General features: G+C 37.8%; 1 protein-coding gene across 2 annotated transcripts in view; it reads left to right on the top strand.

Moving 5' to 3' along the window:
- Nucleotides 1-19,147, top strand: part of ANKRD12 (ankyrin repeat domain 12) — a 39,663-nt gene extending 20,516 nt beyond the window's left edge. For both annotated transcript variants that reach the window (XM_027882049.1, XM_027882050.1), the window contains 5 exons: nucleotides 3,322-7,988; nucleotides 12,811-12,909; nucleotides 15,030-15,173; nucleotides 17,457-17,552; nucleotides 17,870-19,147. In XM_027882049.1, the coding sequence (XP_027737850.1) occupies nucleotides 3,322-7,988; nucleotides 12,811-12,909; nucleotides 15,030-15,173; nucleotides 17,457-17,552; nucleotides 17,870-18,055 (5,192 nt within the window). In that variant the 3' untranslated portion in view covers nucleotides 18,056-19,147. The remainder of the gene's footprint in view (nucleotides 1-3,321; nucleotides 7,989-12,810; nucleotides 12,910-15,029; nucleotides 15,174-17,456; nucleotides 17,553-17,869) is intronic.
- Nucleotides 19,148-20,616: the final 1,469 nt, after the last annotated feature.

The following is a 20,616-nucleotide window of genomic DNA, read 5'->3' as shown; positions in this document are numbered from 1 at the left end:
CTAAGGTTGTTTTCCACTTTTAATTTTAGAGGTAGGTTTTCTTTTTTCAATTGAATTATCTGAAATGTTTAACTTAGTCACACTTAGTGAGGAAAAGTCCCTGCCAGTAGGAGAACTACTGGTTTGTAAAGACAATCAGATAGGTAACTTGCTTACGTGGAGGAAGTAATTCTTGGCTCCTCCTATACTTTTCTGCAGGTTAAGGAGTATGTAACACCTCTTACGGCACAAAAAGAACTGCTGTCTCCTCAGAAGCAAAAGATTCTTGACCATGAGTAACTTGCTTGAGTGCTAGGCAGGAACTTTCCATTTTGCTTTCACAGAATCTTCAGGATTTCAGATTTTCTAGGTAAAAGAAATGAGGTGGGTTGAAAACTGGCTGAATGTTGAGGCCCAGAGGGTGATGATCAGTGGCACAAAGTTTAGTTGAAGGCCAGTAACTGATCGTGTACCTCAGGAGTCAATATTGGGTCCAGTCCTGTTTAACATCTTTGTTAATGTTTGGGGTAGAATTTACCATCAGGAAGTTTCCTGATGAAACAAAACTGAGGAGGAGTGGCTGATGCACCAGAGGTTTGTGCTGCCATCCAGAGGAACCTCAGCGTGCTGGAGAAACGGGATGATGGGAATCTGATGTAGTACAACCAGAGGAAATGTGAAGTCCAGCACCTGGAGAGGAACAACCTCTGGGCACCCGTGCAGGCTGGGATCTGACCAGCTGAGGAAGCAGCTTTGCAGAAAAGGCCCTGGGGATCCTGGTGGACACTGAGTTAATGGTGAACTAGTGATGTGCCCTTGCTGCAAAAAAGGCCATGGTATCCTGGGCTGCATTAGGAGTGTTGCCAGCAGGTTGAGAGAGGTGATCCCTCCAATTTGGTCAGCACTGGTGAGGCCACAACTGGAATTGGACCCAGTTGTTATGAGAGAAACACTGGACATACTGAAGAGAGTCCAACGGAGAGCCAGGAGGATGATGAAAAGACTGGACTACCTTTCCTATAAGAAAAACTTGAGAGAGCAGGGACCGTTCAGACTGAAGAAGAAAAGACTTAGGGGGATCTTAGTGATGAGTACAGCTACCTGAGGGGAGGGTACAAAGAGGACAGTGCCAGGCTCCTTTCAGTGGTGCCCAGTGATGGGACTAGAGGCAATGGGCATGACTTGAAATACAGGAGTTTCCCTCTGAACATCAGAAAACACTTTTTTCCTGTGAGGATGACTGAGCACTGGCACAGGTTGTCCAGGCAGGCTGCAGAGTCTCTATTCTTAGAGATATTCAAAAGCCTCCTGGACACGGTTCTGGGCAACTGGCTCTGGGTGTCCCTGCTTGAGAGACAGGGAGTGAATGAGTTGATATCCAGAGGTCCCTTTCAACCACAACCATTCTGTGGTCTGTGAAAAGTACATGAGGAAGAGCATCATGTCTATCATGTGATTGTAAAAGGGGATGTCTCTTTCCTGGACAAATAAATAAATAAAACCCAATCAAAAAATCAAATTAAAAGAAGAAAAAACAAAACCAAAAACCAAAGCCAAACCCCTAGGAATATCTTGTTTTCAAAGTTTCATTATGCTTCAGAAAAAAACAGTCATAATGCCCTTTGTTTTAATGTAGTATTAACTCTTTTGGCATTAGAGGAATAACCTGAAATACAGTGCACAGTCTTTTGGTTTTAAGGGGCATTTGTGGCATTGGTCCACAGAATCTGCGTCAGTTTAGTGAAATTATTAATCTTAAGAAAAATATTTTTACATGTGTATAATACAAACTTGCTACTATTTAGCAATTAATTCCTCAACAGTCTGTCTGTGCAGGGTATTGCTTAGTTTCCACAGGCTGGTTGCCAAGGAGAGTGGAATGTTCTCTGCAGTTTCTCAAGGATGCAGGGTTAGAGAATAGGTGATCCTTCTCCTGTGCTTCCATTGCATTACCTTTGGTCATTAAGAAGTTCTCTGATGTGTTTGGAATGAGGAAAGTTTGTTAAAAGCAAAGCAAATAGGGATATGGAAGAGAGAAGCAGCAACTGCCTTGTAGGAGGAGGGTGAAGGACACGCTAGAAAGAGTGGATAGAGTTAAGGCAGGAAGTTGATGACATGAACATATGGATAAGGGGAGAATGTATAAAGAGCTGTTAGCACAGAGCTAATAATATGTTCTGGGTGATGCAGATAGTACAGAAGATAATAGGGACTTCTGGGATCTATTTTCTTGATACAGTGTGGTTGAATGCAAAGTACTCGAGAAGCCTGCTGGCAAGGTATAAGTCTTAAACATGGTCTGCTGGCAGTTGTTTTACAGAGGATCCTGCTGAAAATGAGGGGGGGGATCTTGCAGCAGAACATTTTTATTTTCCTCATTAAAATTTCTAAAGTATCAAAACTGCTGCATCGCTTTCCTTACACTATAATTTCAAATTCTTCTGTTACTTTTTATTCAGTATTTCAAATCTCTAGTCCCTGGTATTGAATATTACAATACTCGGTTCTTTTTAAAAAACAAACTGATAGATTCAACTGAAGAGGCTTGGCTTGGAACATTATTTGGAGGGAACAATACACCCAGAAATACTTCTAAAGGTTTTTTGAGTTCTAGATTTTCATATGAACAGGTTGTGATAACGCTCCATCTGTTTCCTAAAGCCTAATTTTAGGAGCAGTTAAGAGTCTTACATTTTGGACTTTCAAGCCCAAGTCATGCTTGTTCAAGTGCATAGCAGAGACCATTTGCATGAATTACAGTATAGTCTGCTTTAGACTGTCCGTATCGAGTGAACAAAGATTCTCGAGGGAATTTTTTTACATGAGCGGGTGTTTGTCTTACAAGACTAAAAGCTCATCTGCTGTTGAAACACGACTAAATAGTTCATGTGGAGGAATGCAGTTTGGTTGTTACAGAGCGTAAGAGTTGATGAATTCCTAGAGGAATGAGTCGTCACAGTAAGATGTCCTTGAGAAAGAGTCTATGCAGGAATGTATAATGATAATAAATAGTATTATAAGTGTAATAATAAATAAATATAATAAACCTCACAATAGGTGAGGTTCCCAAAATTTAAAGTGTACTGCTTTTACTAGATTGGGATATAAATGCTAATTAGTATTTTTACATGCCTGAGTGAGAACTGTAAAACTTTGGTTTCATAGCCTTTTGTTTTCTCTTAAAAAGCTTCATTCTAGTGCAGAGGTTTATTGTGTGTTTTAAGTAGGTTTGTTCCTTTTTTCATTTGTATAGAAGTATGCCTGCTGAACTGAACTATTTTGTTCTGAAGTGTGAAGAGTGTTCCATCAGTGTTCAACTAATTTTTGGTTTTCTTACCCCAGATTCTGAAGAAGCTCCATCTGTAAATCCTTCCAGTGTAGATGGGAATGTTGATTCAGAAGCAGAAAAGGACCCTGTTGCCAACAGCAAACAAGTGGTCCCTAGTAAGGCACCAGTTCCATCTGCTCTTGATGAGTATGAGTTTAAAGATGATGATGAAGATGAAATGAAAAAAATGATAGATGACAAACATGTTCTTAGAAAAGACCTACGGAAAGAAGATGAGACTGAGGCTGAAAAGACCAGCTTATTTGTGAAACAAGAAAAAGTTGTGTTCTCAAAATCATTTAAAAGCAAAAAGCAGAAATCATCAAGAGTTCTGTATTCCAGTTCTGAAAGTTCAGATGAAGAAATACTTCAGGATAAGAAAATAGTCTCTCCTTGCTCTGTTTCAGAGACATCAAGTTCTGATGTCAGAGTGAAGAAAGAATATGTAGTTACAAACGAACATAAGCAAAAAGGCAAGGTTAAAAGGAAAGTAAAAAATCAGAGCAAAAATAAAGAGAATCAAGAAGTAAAGCAAGAAAAAGAAAATGCTAGAGTGACAAATATAGCTCCTTCTGGGTTAGATTCTTTAGATAAAGCTAGAGAGGAAGAAACCTTTAAGAAGTCTTTCACTTCAAAGGAAGATTCTTCTCTACATCTATTTCATATCACTGCTGGAAAATCTCCGAAGCATCCCTGTGGATTAAGTGAAAAGCAGTCGACACCACTAAAGCAAGAAAACACCAAAACTTGCTTATCACCAGGAGGTTCTGAAATTACATTGCAATCTGAATTAGTTCGGTATGATCACAACACTGATTCTGATTATTTAGTAGAAAGCTCTAGTGGCAAATCCAGCAAGCACAAAGAAAAAAGCAAGCATCATCAAAAAGATTTTCACTTGGAATTTGGTGAAAAATCTAGTCCTAAAATTAAAGAGGAAGATAATAGCTCAGCATTTGAGAATTCAGAGTATACTTTGAGAAAGATTGACAAGGAAGGTAAAACACTTAAAAAGCATAAATTGAAGCACAAAGAAAGAGAAAAGGAAAAGCACAAAAAGGAACAGGATGGAGAGAAGGAAAAACATAAACATAAAGAAGTTCAAAGAAGTATTGAGTTTGACCGAGAATTTTGGAAAGAGAACTTTTTCAAAAGTGATGAAAATGAAGATACATTGTTAAATACAGAACATGAATCTCTTTCTTCAGACAGAAAATCAAAGCTAGAAAAGGCTACGGCAAAAGAAGATAAGTTAGTTAAGGAGAAGCAGTTCCAGAAAGAAAGAAATACTAAAGAGGAGAGAGAGAAAAACAAAAAGGAAAATGAGAAGTTTCTCAAGGATGGAAAGATAAAAGATACAAAAGAAGAGAAAGAAGTTACGGTTGCAGATAAAGAACTGGAATTGTTCTGTTTTGGTGTTAAAGATGAGGCAGGCAGCGTGCATTTAATAGAAAGAGAAACAGATACTGAGAAGCAGGAAAAAAATTTAAAGGAAAATAAAGAAAAGACTGAGAAACGAACCTCAGCCAAGGAAAAAGACCTTGAAAAGATAGAAAGAAAACATGGAGAAAAAGAGAAAAAGCTAAAGCATGAATACAAGATGGAGAAAGAAAAAGCAGAAGTAAATGAAAGTACAGAGAAAGTAAAGGAGAAGCCCAGTTTTCAGCAAGCAGAAAGATGCCATAAGGAAAATGAGAAAGTAAAAAGCATGGGTACTCTTAAAAAACTTGATGACAAAGAAAAAAATAAAGAAAAAACTGATAAGAAGCATGACAAAGAAAAGGCTGATAAAGACAGACACTGGGCTGAAAGCAAAGAAAAACATTGTACTGAAAGAAAAGTCAAGCAGTCTGAAAAAGAATCCGAATATACTAAATTAGAAAAAAACAGAACTAAAGAAAAAGAATTTGAAAAGAAAGACAAATCCAAAGACAAGGAGATCTCATCATCAGCAAACTCCAAACACTTACAAGAGGAAAGGAGATGCAGTATTACAGAAAGTAATAAAACAGTGCATGACAAACTGTCATCTTTGAAAGAAAAACCAAAAGATGATTTGTTGAAAACTCCAGATGGTAGAGAGAAAGATAAAAAAGATAAAGACATAGACCGATACAAAGAGAGAGACAAGCATAAGGATAAACTGCATCAAAGTAGTTTACTTAAACTGAAACTTGAACATGAGAAACTTAAACCTAAACCAGCTCCTGCACCAAAGGATGCTCGACCTAAAGAAAAAAGATTAGTGAACGATGATTTAATGCAAACTAGTTTTGAAAGAATGCTCAGCCTTAAAGATCTGGAAATAGAGCAGTGGCATAGAAAACATAAAGAAAAAATAAAACAGAAAGAGAAGGAACGGTTAAGAAACCGCACTTGTTCAGAACTTAACAAAATGAAGGAAAAACCAAAACACTCGTTAGCTGAAGTAAAAAGCAAAGAACTGATTCGTTCAAAAAGTTCAGAGTTGCCAGATGTTTCTATGAAGGAAAAACAGCTAAAAGATGCTACAAGTAGTAGATCCCAATCAGTAGATACCAGAAGTGTCAGTGTTATAAAGCCTTCATTGGCTTTAGATAATTTAAATAGATCCCCCAAATCAGAAAGTGAAAAGATGGGTCTGAGCTCCAGGTCAGTGTCCGTCTTGTCTGTTGCAAGCTCTGAGGATTCTTGCCATACCACAGTAACTACTCCAAGGCCTGTAATCGAATACGATTCAGACTTCACGCTAGAAGGTTCTGATTCCCAGATGTCTTTTTCACAATCACCGTTTTTGGCAAATGCCAAATCACCAGCTCTTCTTGAGAAGGAGACGGATGGTCTTGCTGAGCTGCCGGATCGCATTAAACCACCTTTCTCAAACAGGCTTCCCCCAATGTACATTAGATCAGCATCTGTTGAAGATGCTAAATTGGTTTTAAATGAGTGTAGACCTGTTATAGAGGTTCGAAGATGCAGCATGCCTGCTGCTGTTTCTGAACACAGCAAGCAGCCCCGAATGTCAGAAGAAAACCAGAACACTCTGCCATCAGTCCAGACTTGTGCTAGCACTTCTCCTAAACCAGAACTACCATGTGGCATGCTTGAAAGAGATTTTCAAAGCAGTATCACTGTTCTGCAGTCAAACTTCACATCATCTCCAAATGGAACTGTTGGCAGCAAGCAGGTAACGACAGGTACAAGTACCCTTAAAAATGCTGCTCAGGTGAGCCCTTCAGAAGAGTCACACGTGCATTTAGAACTGTGTAGTCAGAGTGGTGCGGCTCAGCAAACCAAACCATGGGATGTGCCTTTTGACAGACTTAATTCATTAAACAGTGAGTTTAACAGCTCAGGTTGTGGTGTGTCAGAGCAAGATACTGCCAGTGTTACAGCAGTGCATAATGCTGAAAGCAGGACATTGAAAGAGCAACAGGTATCTGAATTTTTGCCTCAGCATGCTGAAATAAAGGGAAGTTCCAGTTCTCAAGAATCTGCATCATTTTTGCCTTCACAGTCACCTTGTTCTTTACCTATCCAGCCACTTCCAGTTGTGTCTAAACACATTTTACCCAGCCTTAGCAGTCAAGATTCATCATTTGTACAACAAAATCTAGTTCAAACTACGACTTCTACTCTGGATACAGTTGCTTCTAGTACCAGAGAGCTGGAAAACGCTTTCTTCCCTTCAAACATTAAGAAGACTGACACATCCATTGCTCTATATTCTGAGAGCTCTGTGAAGGATGTTTCACAGAGCTGTGAAAGGGTGAATGATTTACCGGTGGTACCATTAGAGAATGATATTCCTGAAAGTGATAGCAGTTCACAATTAAATGTGAATTCATACGCATTCAGTAAAGTTGTTTGTAATAACCCTCTGAGTGAAGTGGATAGTAACACAGCAGATACTTCAGATATTAGAAATGAAAAAGACCAGCAAGAAAAATTGGTCTCCACACATGTTGTTGATAGTAAAGCCAGTGCTGATCTCTGTGAACTAAGTTCAGGAATGTCAAAGGGAATTACAAATGAATCAGCTAATAAAAGCCCCTGCACTGCAGACAGAGAAAATGTGTTGGCAGATGATCCGCCACAGTACTCCTCTTTATCTAATTTGGAAAACAGTTCACAGCAAATTACACAGGAAGAGGTGCATAAATACAGCCAAATGGTTAAAGTAGAAGAAGAAATTACTGATGATCAGAAGGTGGAACAGCAAGAAGTACCTCAAAGAATCACAAGGAACAGAGCAAATTTGCTTGCTAACCAGGGCAAGCAGAATCCTCTTGGCTGCACACAAACATCAGAAAAAGAGTCTGAATCATCAGCATCTATGAAAGCAAGGATTAGATTAACTGAAGAGGACGATGCTCAGGTACATCATCCACGTAAAAGAAAAGTGTCACGTGTGCCTCAGCCTGTGCAAGCAAACCCTTCTTTATTGCAGGCCAAGGAGAAAACCCAGCAGTCTCTGGCAGCTATTGTTGATTCATTGAAACTTGAAGAGATTCAGCCATACAGTTCTGACAGAGCAAACCCCTATTTTGAATATTTGCACATAAGGAAGAAAATAGAAGAGAAGCGTAAATTACTGTGCAGTGTTATTCCTCAGGCACCTCAATATTATGATGAATATGTGACCTTCAATGGCTCATACCTATTGGATGGAAATCCCTTGAGCAAGATATGCATCCCAACTGTAAGTAACATGATTTTTAAATATACACCACAGTGAAAGGCATGTTTCAGTTTTATTTTTGTAACTTTCATGTTCTTCCTAACTTGCTTTGGAATATTCTGCTGAAAATAGTAAGTTGACACGTCAAATTAATATTGACTAATAAGGTATATTTAAAAGCCCTGTATAGTGAAAATATCAACAGTGGTTTCAAAGTCATTATAAGACAGCCATGTATGACACCTGTAAAAGGCACAAAGACAAATACTATGTTTTGAAGTATTGTCCTTTCAAAAGTGAAGTCAGATATTGAGAGCATCTCTGAATTTCTACTGTCAATAATTTGGTTAAAACTAATTATTCAAAGCTGTTTCGTTTGGAGCTGTGTCACTTGGTCTTTGCATGAACTAGGGTGTATAGTAAGCTTTGCCACAATGTACCAGGCTGTCAGCCTTCCCACGTCTACAAATCTTTCTCAGTAGCTGTTGCAGCTTCTATAACATCTTTATCACTGGAGGCAGAGATTCTATTTTTTTTTTATAGCAGCTGCTAGTCAAGTACATACTGTTTCCAAGCTACAGCTTGCTGCTTTGGCATCACACTTCAGTGCTTAATTTGGGATAAACGGAAAGTAGAGAAGCATGGTATATATTTTTCCCTGGCCCATTTTCCACCTGAGCGATAGAATTCATTTCCCTGTCATAAATGGCAGTGCATGTAGACACTATAGGGAGGGAAGAGTTATTGATTTTATATTAAAGCACTGCCTTGTACTTCCTTCCTATCTCTCTGACTGTGTGTAATAGGGACTCTGCAGTTAGTGAAAATAAATTTAGGTGGTGGAGTGCAAATTCTTGGGTAACAGGTTCAGAAAAGAGAGATGGATGTGTGCTCCCCATTCTCAATGGTTTTCAATTACTTGTTGGAAAGAAATCCCTCCTTGAAAAAAGTTGATAAAAATGTGAATATGTAATTGAAGGATTACCATTACTGATTTTTCTTGTTTAGATTTCCAGTTTACTTCCCTACATGCTCATGTTCTGGCGATAATGATATTTTAAATTATTGCTTGTTTCGTATATGCTTTGATAGTCCTGTTAATCTTCTACAGTTATAGAGAGAACAGGTGTAGCTTTTTATTCCAGGCTGTTAAAAGGAAAAAGGAAGTAAAAAAAATTCTTAGAAGTCAAAATAAAATATCAGGAAATTGATGTTTATTTTCATTAGAATTAAAGTGTAAAAAAACTGCATGAATTTTAATCTAGAGTAGAACATATTCTAAGCATTCAGTTTTGTTTGTCTGAAAAATTGTCTGCAATGCAACTAAATGCTTTGTTTACTTATTGTCACGTGTGTAAATGTACAATTTTGATAAAATTACTCATGTTTCTTTCGAGAAAAAGGTACTGCTTACAAAATTATTAGAAGTTCAGATTTCTCTGCAGAGCTTGCTTGTGTATAGTTTAATAATTTTATTTTGTCACCATTGAAAATCATAATCATTATATTTCCTATTACAAATGTCATAAAAAAGAGTATTGCTAAACCAGAGATCGTTTCATGCTTAGAAATGGGTGTTCGTATATTTTACACATTGTCCAGCAGTATGAAAATAAGGACTGTGCCTAGTCTCTCTACAATGGCAAAATATTAGTAACAGATGCGTGGTGTTATGCCTATAATGCATAATTTAATAAGCAACTCTAAAATCACCTTTTTGTTGAGTTTGTTTTACAGTTTTTTCCTTTGATTTAATTCTCTGTTAACTAAACTTTTGCCTCATCAATTTACATAGGGTATGAGAAAGTGGATACTCCAGTGTTTTAGATATCCCCTGTGTGGAGGTCTGTGAGAAAATAATATATTTAGCTCTGACACTCTGAGACTCAGAATAGTTTCTGTAACATACTGTTCTCAGCATTGGAATTTTAATGATGCATTGTAGTTTATCTGATGAACTTCAAACATCCTGTAGGTGGGAACCAGGAGATGGTATGCTAAAATTTGGTTTCCTCAGCCTTGTTTAGATATTGTAATTTATAACCCGTATCAGTTAAGGCTGTAAGGGTATTCACATATGGATTGCGGCTTCTCTCTCACCAATGCAAATAGAAAATATAAGAGAAGAGACATCAGGTCAGTTCAGATTAGAAGGAAACAAACCTGAATCTTGTAACAGAGTAAATTTAAATTGTACTTGGCTAGGTTGCCTTACAGATTGGTATGTTCTGCAGGGTTCAGTCCTATCTGCACTGTCTCCTGAGAGGAGGTCCCAGGATAATTCTTTGCCAGTCTTCGATGGCTATCTAGCAGACGTTTCTAGTATAAATCCAGTCTTTCTGGCATTGCTGTAGAAACTTCAGTGGTAAAACCTAATTTTATGGGTGTTAGCAGAAACTTGTTTCCTAAATGCATTAAATACAGCATTAAAGCAGGCCAGTTATTTGGATGACATAGATGAGAGATTTGTAGTGGGCACAAGTGAGTTTATAGAGTGAAGAGTTGATGTTCTTGTTGTAGTTGGTTTGAAGGATGCAAGGCATGCAAGAAACTTTGTTAATTGATTTTCATGTGAGGTGAGAGTATGTCTTGAACCTTAGCTGCTGGAAATCAAATCTGTTCCTATGGCTGCCTCCTAGTACAGGGGAGCAGAGGCAGAAGGCCAGTTCTGTCTGGCTTTTATAGGTTATTTCTCAGACTGGGAGAAGAGAACGATCTGAAGCAGTTTCCCTCTCTTCTGTGTGGAGCCCGGGCCCTTAAGAATATATTTTGATAATGTTGATTATACTAAAGCCTAAGGGCATCTTTTCCTTATCTAGTTCAGTTTCATGCTCTGTTCTTTGAAGTCCATCTAGAAGGTCCAAGAGGCTCCTCTGGCTGTTCTTGCCTTGAAACTTTTAACTTGGACTTCCTGGTCTCACACCAATTTCCCTTGTCTGAATCCCAAACCTTGTGCTGGTTCACAAGTTGGGATTTCCAGCAGGTGGTGTGAGACTACCCTGATCCTGGTTTTGGGCTCTAAGGATCCAAGACTCACTCTTTCCGAGTTTCCAAGAAGAGAGGAAAAATTTGATCATTCCATAAATGACTGTAACCAATTCAGCCCTGTATTTAGCTGTAGGTTTTGGCAAACAGTCTTGGGCTGGGCTGGAGTGAAGCGTATGAAGTTTATGGATGTATCCAGCAGCAGTAGTGATCCCTGGGGTCATGGAGACCTGTTGCTGCTGCACAGGTCTGAACATAATCTGTGTTCAGGGCTGAACAAAATCTGCTGTGACTCTGCAGAAACAGAGTTGTCCTGCACATTTAAATAAAAGTTCACACAAGTTTGTTGTCTAGACGATCAGGTCCTTTCCAGGTGTTTTTTACAGTATTGATTCTTATTTCTGTTGTGAAATATAAGTTTGTACATTTAAGGGAATAACATTTGAAATGTAGTGATAGGACAAGGGTGAATGGATTCAAACTGAAAGAGGTCAGGTTTAGATTAGATATTAGGAAAAAATACTTCACTGTGAGGGTGGTGAGGCACTGGAACAGGTTGCCTAGAGAAGTTGGGGATGCCCCATCCCTGGAAGTGTTCAAGGCCAGATTGGATGGGGCTCTGAGCAACCTGGTCTAGTGGAAGGTGCCCTTGCCATGGCAGGGGCATTGGAATTAGATGATCTTTAAAGACCCTTCCAACCCAGGCCTTTCTGTGATTCTGATTCTGTGAAATTTTTCAGATGGTATGGATGCTAAACATGCTGTTACCCATTATGATTGAGACAGATCATTCCAGTTTGTGGTTTGTTGGTGTGGTTTTGGTTTGGTTTTTTGTTTTGAGGTTTTTTGTGTGTGTGTGTGTTTTCTTTGGTTTTTTTTTTTTGGTGCGTATTTGGTTTTAATACTGATAACTTATAAAAATGTCATGTACCATAAATGTTAGTGGTTTGAAAGCCAAACCATTTTCATTGAGAGAAGTGTATCCTGCATAGTAGTTTGAAATGTGAAGGAGTTGAACCTACTCAGTGTTTTCATTGATTCCAACGACATTGGCTAACTTCCGGGGGCCGGGGGAGTGTTCTGAAATACTTTTCCAGTATAATAATAACGACATCATTTTTGGTAGATAAATCACTTTGTTACTGGAGTGTATAAGTGTAAGACTGATATTGGTAATGCAGTGTGTCTGTATTTCCATAATGGATTTATTACTTCTTGAGAGTTGCAAGATCTATGTTATTGCAGAGAGTTATTTATGTTTACGTGTTTGTGTTAGGTACAAGGTAGAGTATAATACCTGTGGGTATGTATTTCAGCTGTGGTGTCAGAGTGTCAGTGGTAGTAAATAGGGATGTCTTTTATGCAGTATCAAATGCTGCTGCCACTGTATGGATATATAAAGTGGGTTATATTTTTTTTAGCAGTACTTTTCTTTTTCTTCCTTTGCTCTTGCATTTTGCTAGGCGTTTTTTTTTATCTTCTCAAAATGAACAGCTATGCTTTAAAGAGTCTTTAGAACTGAAAGCAAGTTTTATTTTTTACTATATTCTACTGTATAGCCCTTTTAAAAAACAGCTATGGAATGCTGACAGTGACTGGTTAAGAGTACTAAACAGCTTGAAATGCTGTCTCACTTGGGTTTATTAATTTTTAAGGTAAAGAATGCTTAAAATCTTTTATTGCAAATACATCAAAGTCATGTAGTTAGTGGAAAGTAAAAAAACTCATGTTTTCCCTAAAAAGTACCTTGCTTGGTGGTTTTTTTTTTTTTTTTTTTTTTTTTCTAATAGGTCATGTAGGCAATGCTAAACACATTAAATACATGTTCACTCTACTATTAATAAAATTTTTTCCACAGATTACACCACCTCCATCACTGTCAGAGCCCCTTAAGGAACTATTTAAACAGCAGGAGGTCGTGAGGATGAAACTGCGTTTACAGCACAGTATTGAAAGGGTAAGACTCATTTTTTTATTTGCCAAATTCAAGCTTTAGGTTTTTTTAATTTTCAGTGAACAGACTACATTTTTCTCAATTTAACAATTTTTTGGAAGTAATCTGCTTTCTATCCAAATTTATGAATGGGAGAAGCTTGTAAGGGGGGGAAGGGAATTGTTTGAACAACTGTTAGCAGAACAGTCAAGTTGGTAAGAGAGCAGCTTTTTGCTGTCAATTGCTCTAAGTTCTGGCCCAGATTTATCCCAGAGACAGTGGGAAGAAAGCTTTGGTCTGTAGTTTTGAAAGCTAATGATGATTGTAGACTTCAGAATCAAATTGATGGAGTTAAAAGAATTTAAGAAACAGTAAATTCTGTATTGAGAGAAGACACATGTGGCTCTAACAAGAAAACATTTTTTTTCAATATTCTGCTGGCAAAAACTGCCTAAAATTATATTAGAACTGCATCTGTAGGCGTCATGGAATTTGAACACAGAAATAGAGAAAACACTCCTGATTTAGGAGTATTCATTATTTTTATGCTGCCCAAACCTTTTCCTTGGCAACCTAGCTTTAGGCATCAATATTGTGAGCCAGATTGCTTGTGGACACAGACAGGATCCCTTTCTGATATAGCATGTATCTTAATTATTTCCACACAGTTAGACAAGCAGCTGCCTCATCAAAACCCGATGTGATAGTTTTTCAATTGGTGATTTCAATGTGGCTTAACAAAACAGTTAGGTAAAAGTTTTACTTCGTTTAATATTTCAGTGTAAAGCTAGGTATAAAATATGAAGCACAAAGATTGTAAACATGGTTCAAGTTCTGACTGAGGAAATTAGTTGTACTTAAAAGCAGTGTGGGCAGCAGGTCAAGGGAGGTGATTCTCGCCCTCTCCTCTGCCCTTGTGAGACCCCACCTGGAGTACTGCATCCAGCTCTGGAGTCCTTGGCACAGGAAGGATGTTCACCTGTTGGAGCAGGTACAGAAGGTAATCAGAGGGATGGAGCACCTTTCCTATGAGGAAAGGATGTGAGATTTGGGGTCGTTCAGCTTGGAAAAGAGAAGGCTCCAGGGAGACCTTACAGCAGCCTTTCAGTACTTAAAGGGGGCTTATATAAAAGAGGGAGAGTGACTTTTAACACCGGCAGATAGTGATGGGACAAGGGGATATGGTTTTAAACTGAAGGAGAAGAGATTTTGATTAGATGTTAGGAAGAAATTTTTTACTGTGAGGGTGGTGAGGCACTGGAACAGGTTGCCCAAGAGAATTTGGGGATGCTCCATCCCTGGAAGTGTTCAAGGCCAGGTTGGATGGGATTCTGAGCAACCTGGTCTAGTGGAAGGTATTCTTCCCCGCAGAGGGGTTTGGAACTAGATGGTCTTTAAGGTCTCTTCCAACCCAAACCACTCTGTGATTCTGACTACTTTTCCTGTTTTCAAAAAAATAGGAAATAGATTAGAATATTGTAATTCACCTTATTTTGATAAAAATTAGAGCCATTATATTGCAGAGCAGTAAACACATACATTCTTACAAAATTCTGCATATTTTTAGTTATTTGGCTCAAATAGGCTGTTTTTCAAGTGAAGTCCACTTTATACAATTGTAAGTCAAGTGACTTATATTTCTTGTCTCAGTTCAGGAAAGAATCTTTATCCAGCTGTGAATTTCTGGAGTTTCTGCATATTGTTTAAAAAAAACAACCCCACAAATTATATTTCTGCTTCAGTTTGCTTGGCCATTGTGCCTGGCATGGCAAGCATGTCACAAAAATCTTCATACAGTCAAGACTCACAAATCTGTATCCCAACACTGCTCCTCATACCTTTCCACTTTCACCACATTCGTTAAAAAGAACTTGCCTAGTGGAAGGTTTGGGCATGACATTCAGTGGGGGCTGAGGATGAGGAGATGGTACTTTCAGTTCTGACATTCACAGGACACTCTTTCCTTCATTAAATTGAAATTTTGGAGTTGATTAGAAGAGCGACTCCTCCTTGCCCCCAGCAGCACATTTCTCACACTGTTCAAAAGTGTAAGCCCTAAAAAGAACTGTTTAAATAAAGGGACATTTTTTTGAGTGCTTAATTCACCAAATGCATATTTATATGTTGGTATCTTACTCAATCAGGAAAAGCTTATTGTCTCTAACGAGCAAGAGGTTCTGCGTGTCCATTACCGAGCAGCGCGAACGCTGGCGAATCAAACACTGCCCTTCAGTGCCTGCACTGTGCTCCTGGATGCCGAGGTCTATAATGTGCCCCTGGATGCTCAGGTAAAGATGGGCTTTGCAGCATTTCAGACAAAAAGGTCTTTCCAGCCTGACTCAAGTGAAGCGCTTGGAGGGAATTCTGTTCCCACCCTGCAATTGTCACTGCTTTGCCTGGAATTAAGATTTTGCTCACTATAGGTTGTTACTTACATTGGGTCTTATTTGGTTGTACAATAACTAGAGGATGTGGGTCTATGTACGTCTTTTTCTGGTTTGTACCTTGTCTTTGTGTATTTTGTGAACAATTCTTGTAACTAACAAAAATGGAAATAACATTCAGCACCTTTTTCAGTGACTGTGAGGAGCACATAGTGCAAGAAGAAATGTTGATGTTTTGGATATAATAGAAGTGTTGATGCATTGAATATTGGGCATTTTAAAATGGAACACCTACATTTCCAACATATGTGAAATTCTACTTTAATCCTGGAGCCTCTTACAGAATTATTACAGCTTCCAGTGTTTCTTCAGTCTGTTACTACATTTTTCTCTGTCTTGAAAGGACTAGAGCTGTGCCCAACGAGGTGATTCAGCAGGAGGTAGCAGCATATGGAGAATGTACTGTTGTGCCATTTTAAATTTTTTAACCATTATTTCCTTAGTAAATCTAACTGATAGGGCAAAAATGAGACTTTTCCAAAGTTCCAAATGTCCTTTGCTTTTTTATGCCCCAATTCAGAGGCTGTGACCTTTTCAGAAATGTGAAATACGTGAGTTGTCCATAGAACTGCATATTTGTAGTTAACATTTTAGAATTGATTTTAAGTAAGCTGATTCTGTATTTGAATTTTGTGAAACTAAACAAATCTTTGCTGGGGGTGAAGTTGTTGAGGTGTCCTGTGTGCCCCCCAAGTATTCCTTTTTTTTTACCATCTATGTATTAAGAAGAGTAATAGTAAAATGCCTTTCCTACCCCCTCACCATTTCAACAGCTTTGTGTTTCAGTCTGTGGTCATTTTTCTTAGGAAATTATATAATTGCATAGAATGTTTAGCAAAGTATTAAATATATTTTTAATTGTAATTGAAGTCAGCATTTTGAACTACCAACGTGATGGTTTGATTCAGCTTTTTTTAATGTGAAGAATGTAGATGCATAAGAAAATATTCTCTTGTAACACATTCTGCTATTTTCCTGTTACCCCATTAGCAACTCTTAATTTTGTTCTACAGTGAAGAAAAATTCCAGTAAAATTTTTCTTGTATTTGAGCAAATAGCTTGGAAAGAATTTTTAAGCAAATATCTATTTTGCAGGAAAATGACCACCTCAGAACTCTTTTTATGGATTTTTGGGTCTTTGGAGTCTTGCCCTTACAGCTGCATATGCTGGGCAGATCTTGAGGAGTGTCCTTTGCAGGAAAGCAAAGGACCAAACCAAAGAAGTGGGAGGAAAAATGCCCAAGTTTTTGAACAGACTTAGATGGTCTCAGTTCACCTAAATGCCTCCAGCTCAGGGTTAGAAGATGAGTGCTGTGGAGGGCTCTTTCTAGAGGCTGCCTTTTCAGCTGTCATTCGCATCTAAAATCTCTGCAGGTTTGGTTGGCCTTATTTTGTTTCTGTTCTTCCATTGCTACAGCCTGCAATTTCCTGCAATGTCTTCTTTCTCCCTAAAAGAGTAACAGCAGCTTGTTTTACTTAGTGATTATTACTTAAATGTTATATTGGCATAGTCTGGATTTAGGACTATGTATAGAGTATCTAGTTTCTTACAGTGGGCAGATGTAACATTCCAGATTCTCATGAAATAGTTGGAATTTTAAAAATAACTTTCATTAGGCAGGACATAAGACAGGTCTGCTCACTTTTTTTAATCTCCTTTTGGGGATTTTGATGGTAAAAATATTTTTTATTATTGCATTGGAAAAAATTGAAGTCTGCTTAAGTTTTCCATGTTTCTGCTTTTCCCTAAGGGAGTATCAATTTCGTTTGTTACCGAATTTTAAAGAGAACAAAGAGATAGTAATTTTGGGGAAGGATCTGACTTGTATTAGTTAGGACTCTAAGGCATAAATCTTTAAGCCTCCTACTCTAAATTTCAGAAATAGAGCACAGTAAATACCTTGAGGGAGTCTGAAAATACCCATTTTGAGTGAGCAGCTGGCTTGCAGTGGAAGTGATGGTCAGCATTTATGCTCACAAATACGTTTGTACTTTTAGTTCATTTTTTTCATCGGATGAGATTGTTTATTGTTTACGTCCCATAGAGTAAGTTTTGTGTTTTAAAGTACGTTTAAGATTGAATCATCAGGTAACTTGGAGTTTGAATAAATTTTTGGTTTTTTGCAGACTGATGACAGCAAAACATCGGTGAGGGATCGATTTAATGCAAGACAGTTTATGTCGTGGCTGCAGGACGTTGATGATAAGTTTGACAAGTTAAAGGTATGCTCCTTTGTCTTTCCACTTTAAAAAAAGAAAACCAAAACTAACGTCACTATGGAGATGAAATTAAGAAATAGCAGATTTGAGTGCAGTAGAGGCTTTTGTAGAGGTTGTAAGGGCAACACAAGGTCTGGCAGTATAAAAAACCTAACCTTGCTGCCTTGTAGTGTAATGGAATAATCTGCAGATTTCCAAATACATACTGGGGGAATTACTTAGTCTCACCAGAGTGGCTGTTAGATATGTTTCCTGTTTTCAAACTTTTTGCATTATTTTTTCAAATACTGAAATAACTTCTTTCATCAATTTTAAAACAGACATGCCTTTTGATGAGGCAGCAGCACGAAGCAGCGGCATTAAATGCGGTACAGAGACTGGAGTGGCAGCTTAAACTGCAAGAACTCGATCCTGCTACGTACAAATCTATCAGCATTTATGAAATTCAGGAGTTCTATGTTCCTCTTGTTGATGTTAATGATGACTTCGAGTTGACGCCAATATGACAATTAGCATCTTCTGGCTCACCTGTCCCCTTGGACAGCTAGAGGCTGAGGTGCAGGGATACTCAGAGGTATTTTTCTTTTAAGACAGAGCACTTAATTCTGTGGAATGCTACCTTTCTCAATAATTCAGGTGTTCCATCAGAGAAGTGTGGCACAGACTCTTGTTCAAACACAGAAAATGGATGTGAATTTAAAATTCAGATTCCCAGTAAATGCTGTTACCTGTATTGTAAAATTGCCTGTAGCTTTAGAGCTTACTGCTGAAAGATGACAAAACCTGGTGAGTTAACAGCGCTGGAAGCTGTTAATAACTAAAACATCTACTCAAAACCAAATGATACTTAAAATCTGCTATAAAGCTTTGTATTATGAAATTTCAGTAACAGTTGAACTCCCACAGAAAAATGATGAAAAAGCCTGTGGAAGAAAACGTAAGACTTGGAGGAAAATAGTCAATTAAACTTATTATGTTTTGTAAATTACTGTACAAATTTCTTTTTGGAAAAAGATGTAATATTGTCTTCATTTTTTAATAATTTATTTTATACATATTGTGCAAATGTAAATAGTCTTGTAATTAATGTTCAAACCTGTATAAAATAGATATTTTAAATGTAAAACTGTTTTTGTCTAATGTTTTATTGGACCAAAGTTGTACTTTTTATTATGTGTAGTGTGTTCCTGGTTGGCAGTTCCTTTTTTGTATGGCATGCATTTTGATTTAGCTGCTTGTTTCATCACCATAACTGTAAAAAAGAATTGAACTGTATTGCATGCTTCACAGGACTCTTAACTCCTTTCCTTCAATAACTGATACCCAAACAACTGTAATATTTACAAAATCATATTTCATATTAGTCTGCTGTTGTAATGCCATACCTATGACTTCCTATACTGAAAATATTTTTGTGTAAAACAAAAAAAACCTTTTGCTCTTATATGGTGGTCTCGTAATAGAGCCTATTTTTTCCAACAAAATGCCTTTGAATTAAAATTCTTAAATTGTATATTGTCTATTTTAATATTAATCTATGGAAGGGATATGTAAATAGTTGTAAATATAATATTTAATAAATTTTATTGGTCATGTTATTAGTTGGAATTTCTTGATATTGTTAAAACTTGATACAGCAAAACTTTGCGTTCCTGGAATATGTAAGGAGGTTCAGTGAAAAACTAAAAAAAATGACCTGTGTTGTGAAATTTAACACCTTTCTTATTCTTAGTACCATTAATGAGCAGACAGTTAATTATTTATTAGTAGGAGGTTACAGATATTCATGAAAAAGATTTGTTACCAGTCCATAAATAATTCAGGAATGCTTGGGATCTGATGTCTGCGATATTATTTCTGAAAGAAATTAAGCTTGTCCAGGAGACTGGTTACCTGGAAAAGAGATTTAAAGTCCTTGGATTGAAGTGATTTTTAATTACTGGGTGAGTTGCTACAGAGAACTTGATCGTTGTGCTTGTGTGAATGGCCAGGGTGCCATTCCTGGGGCAGTGAACAAGAGACGGGATGGACAGCAGGCTCCTTCCCATCTTGACATCACTGCGAGTGCCAGTCAAGAATGAATAGTAACTCGAGCATAGTAAAGCCAATTAATATGTAGTTCCTGCCCTGTAATTTTTTTTCCCCACTTTTAATTTGTTAGGTACCTGTGGAAGGAGAAGTTGTTGCAGCTTTTGTTTACAGGAATATCTTCCTGCCATCACTCAGAATTGAAAATGTGCTGAGGAAAAAGCAAATTTCTTCTGACAGTAAAATATTGTTCTAAGTGTAGCTGTAATTTTTTCAAAGTCTGCAAAAATCTGTATTGTCTGCTTAAAAAGAGGCAGAAAAATGGATAAAGCTGCAAGGTGTTAACAACTAGTAAGTGGGTACAAGTTATTTCCATCAGATACTTACTTGAGTGATAAAAAGTAACATACATGGCTGGAAGTGGGAGAAGTATGAGATACGAATAATTAAGAGTCTTGCAGAAAGAAAAGATAAACTGGGTTACAGGAATGTTGGTTGTGTTAGAAAACAAGCTGGTGACAAAAATACTTGGGATGCAGGAAACAATAAAAATATTTTGGCAGTATCCTATCTTAAAAGGAAATCTGAAGACAGATGGCTTTTAGCATTAGCCTGCATCTTCTTTACAAGGAGAGACAATTTCCTAGTATTGGGGTATGTGAAACCGATTTTTTTTCAATTGCAGCTTTGTAAAAATGTGGTTGCTCCAAATGTTTCAGTCCCTTAGATAATGATCTTTGATTTGGTGGGTCCTTTGATTTGAAACCAGGGTTTGCTACAGGTTCTTTTTTTTTTTTCAAGTTTACTCTGTGGGACGATACCTCGTGTGTTGTTTAAGGACACCCGGCTGTGGATTTCCCTCGGACAGGATGGCGGGAGCTGTGAGGGTTGAAGGAGTGGTGAGATGAAATACAATAGTAACTCTTTGGGGCAATGGTCCGGTTTCCCTCTCCAGGGTCTAGCCATCTTCTGGGAAGTCCTGAGGCTGCTCTGAGGTTCTGGCTACCCAGCCAGGTTCCTTCCGTGTTTTTCTTAGAGG

This window comes from Empidonax traillii, unplaced genomic scaffold, assembly GCF_003031625.1.
Source record: "Empidonax traillii isolate 1590-97213 ecotype Southwest subspecies unplaced genomic scaffold, ASM303162v1 scaffold100:size1405979, whole genome shotgun sequence".
In the NCBI taxonomy this organism is placed as follows: domain Eukaryota; kingdom Metazoa; phylum Chordata; class Aves; order Passeriformes; family Tyrannidae; genus Empidonax; species Empidonax traillii.
The sequence above is the reverse complement of the archived record's forward strand: the minus strand, read 5'-3'. Positions and strand labels throughout refer to the sequence as shown.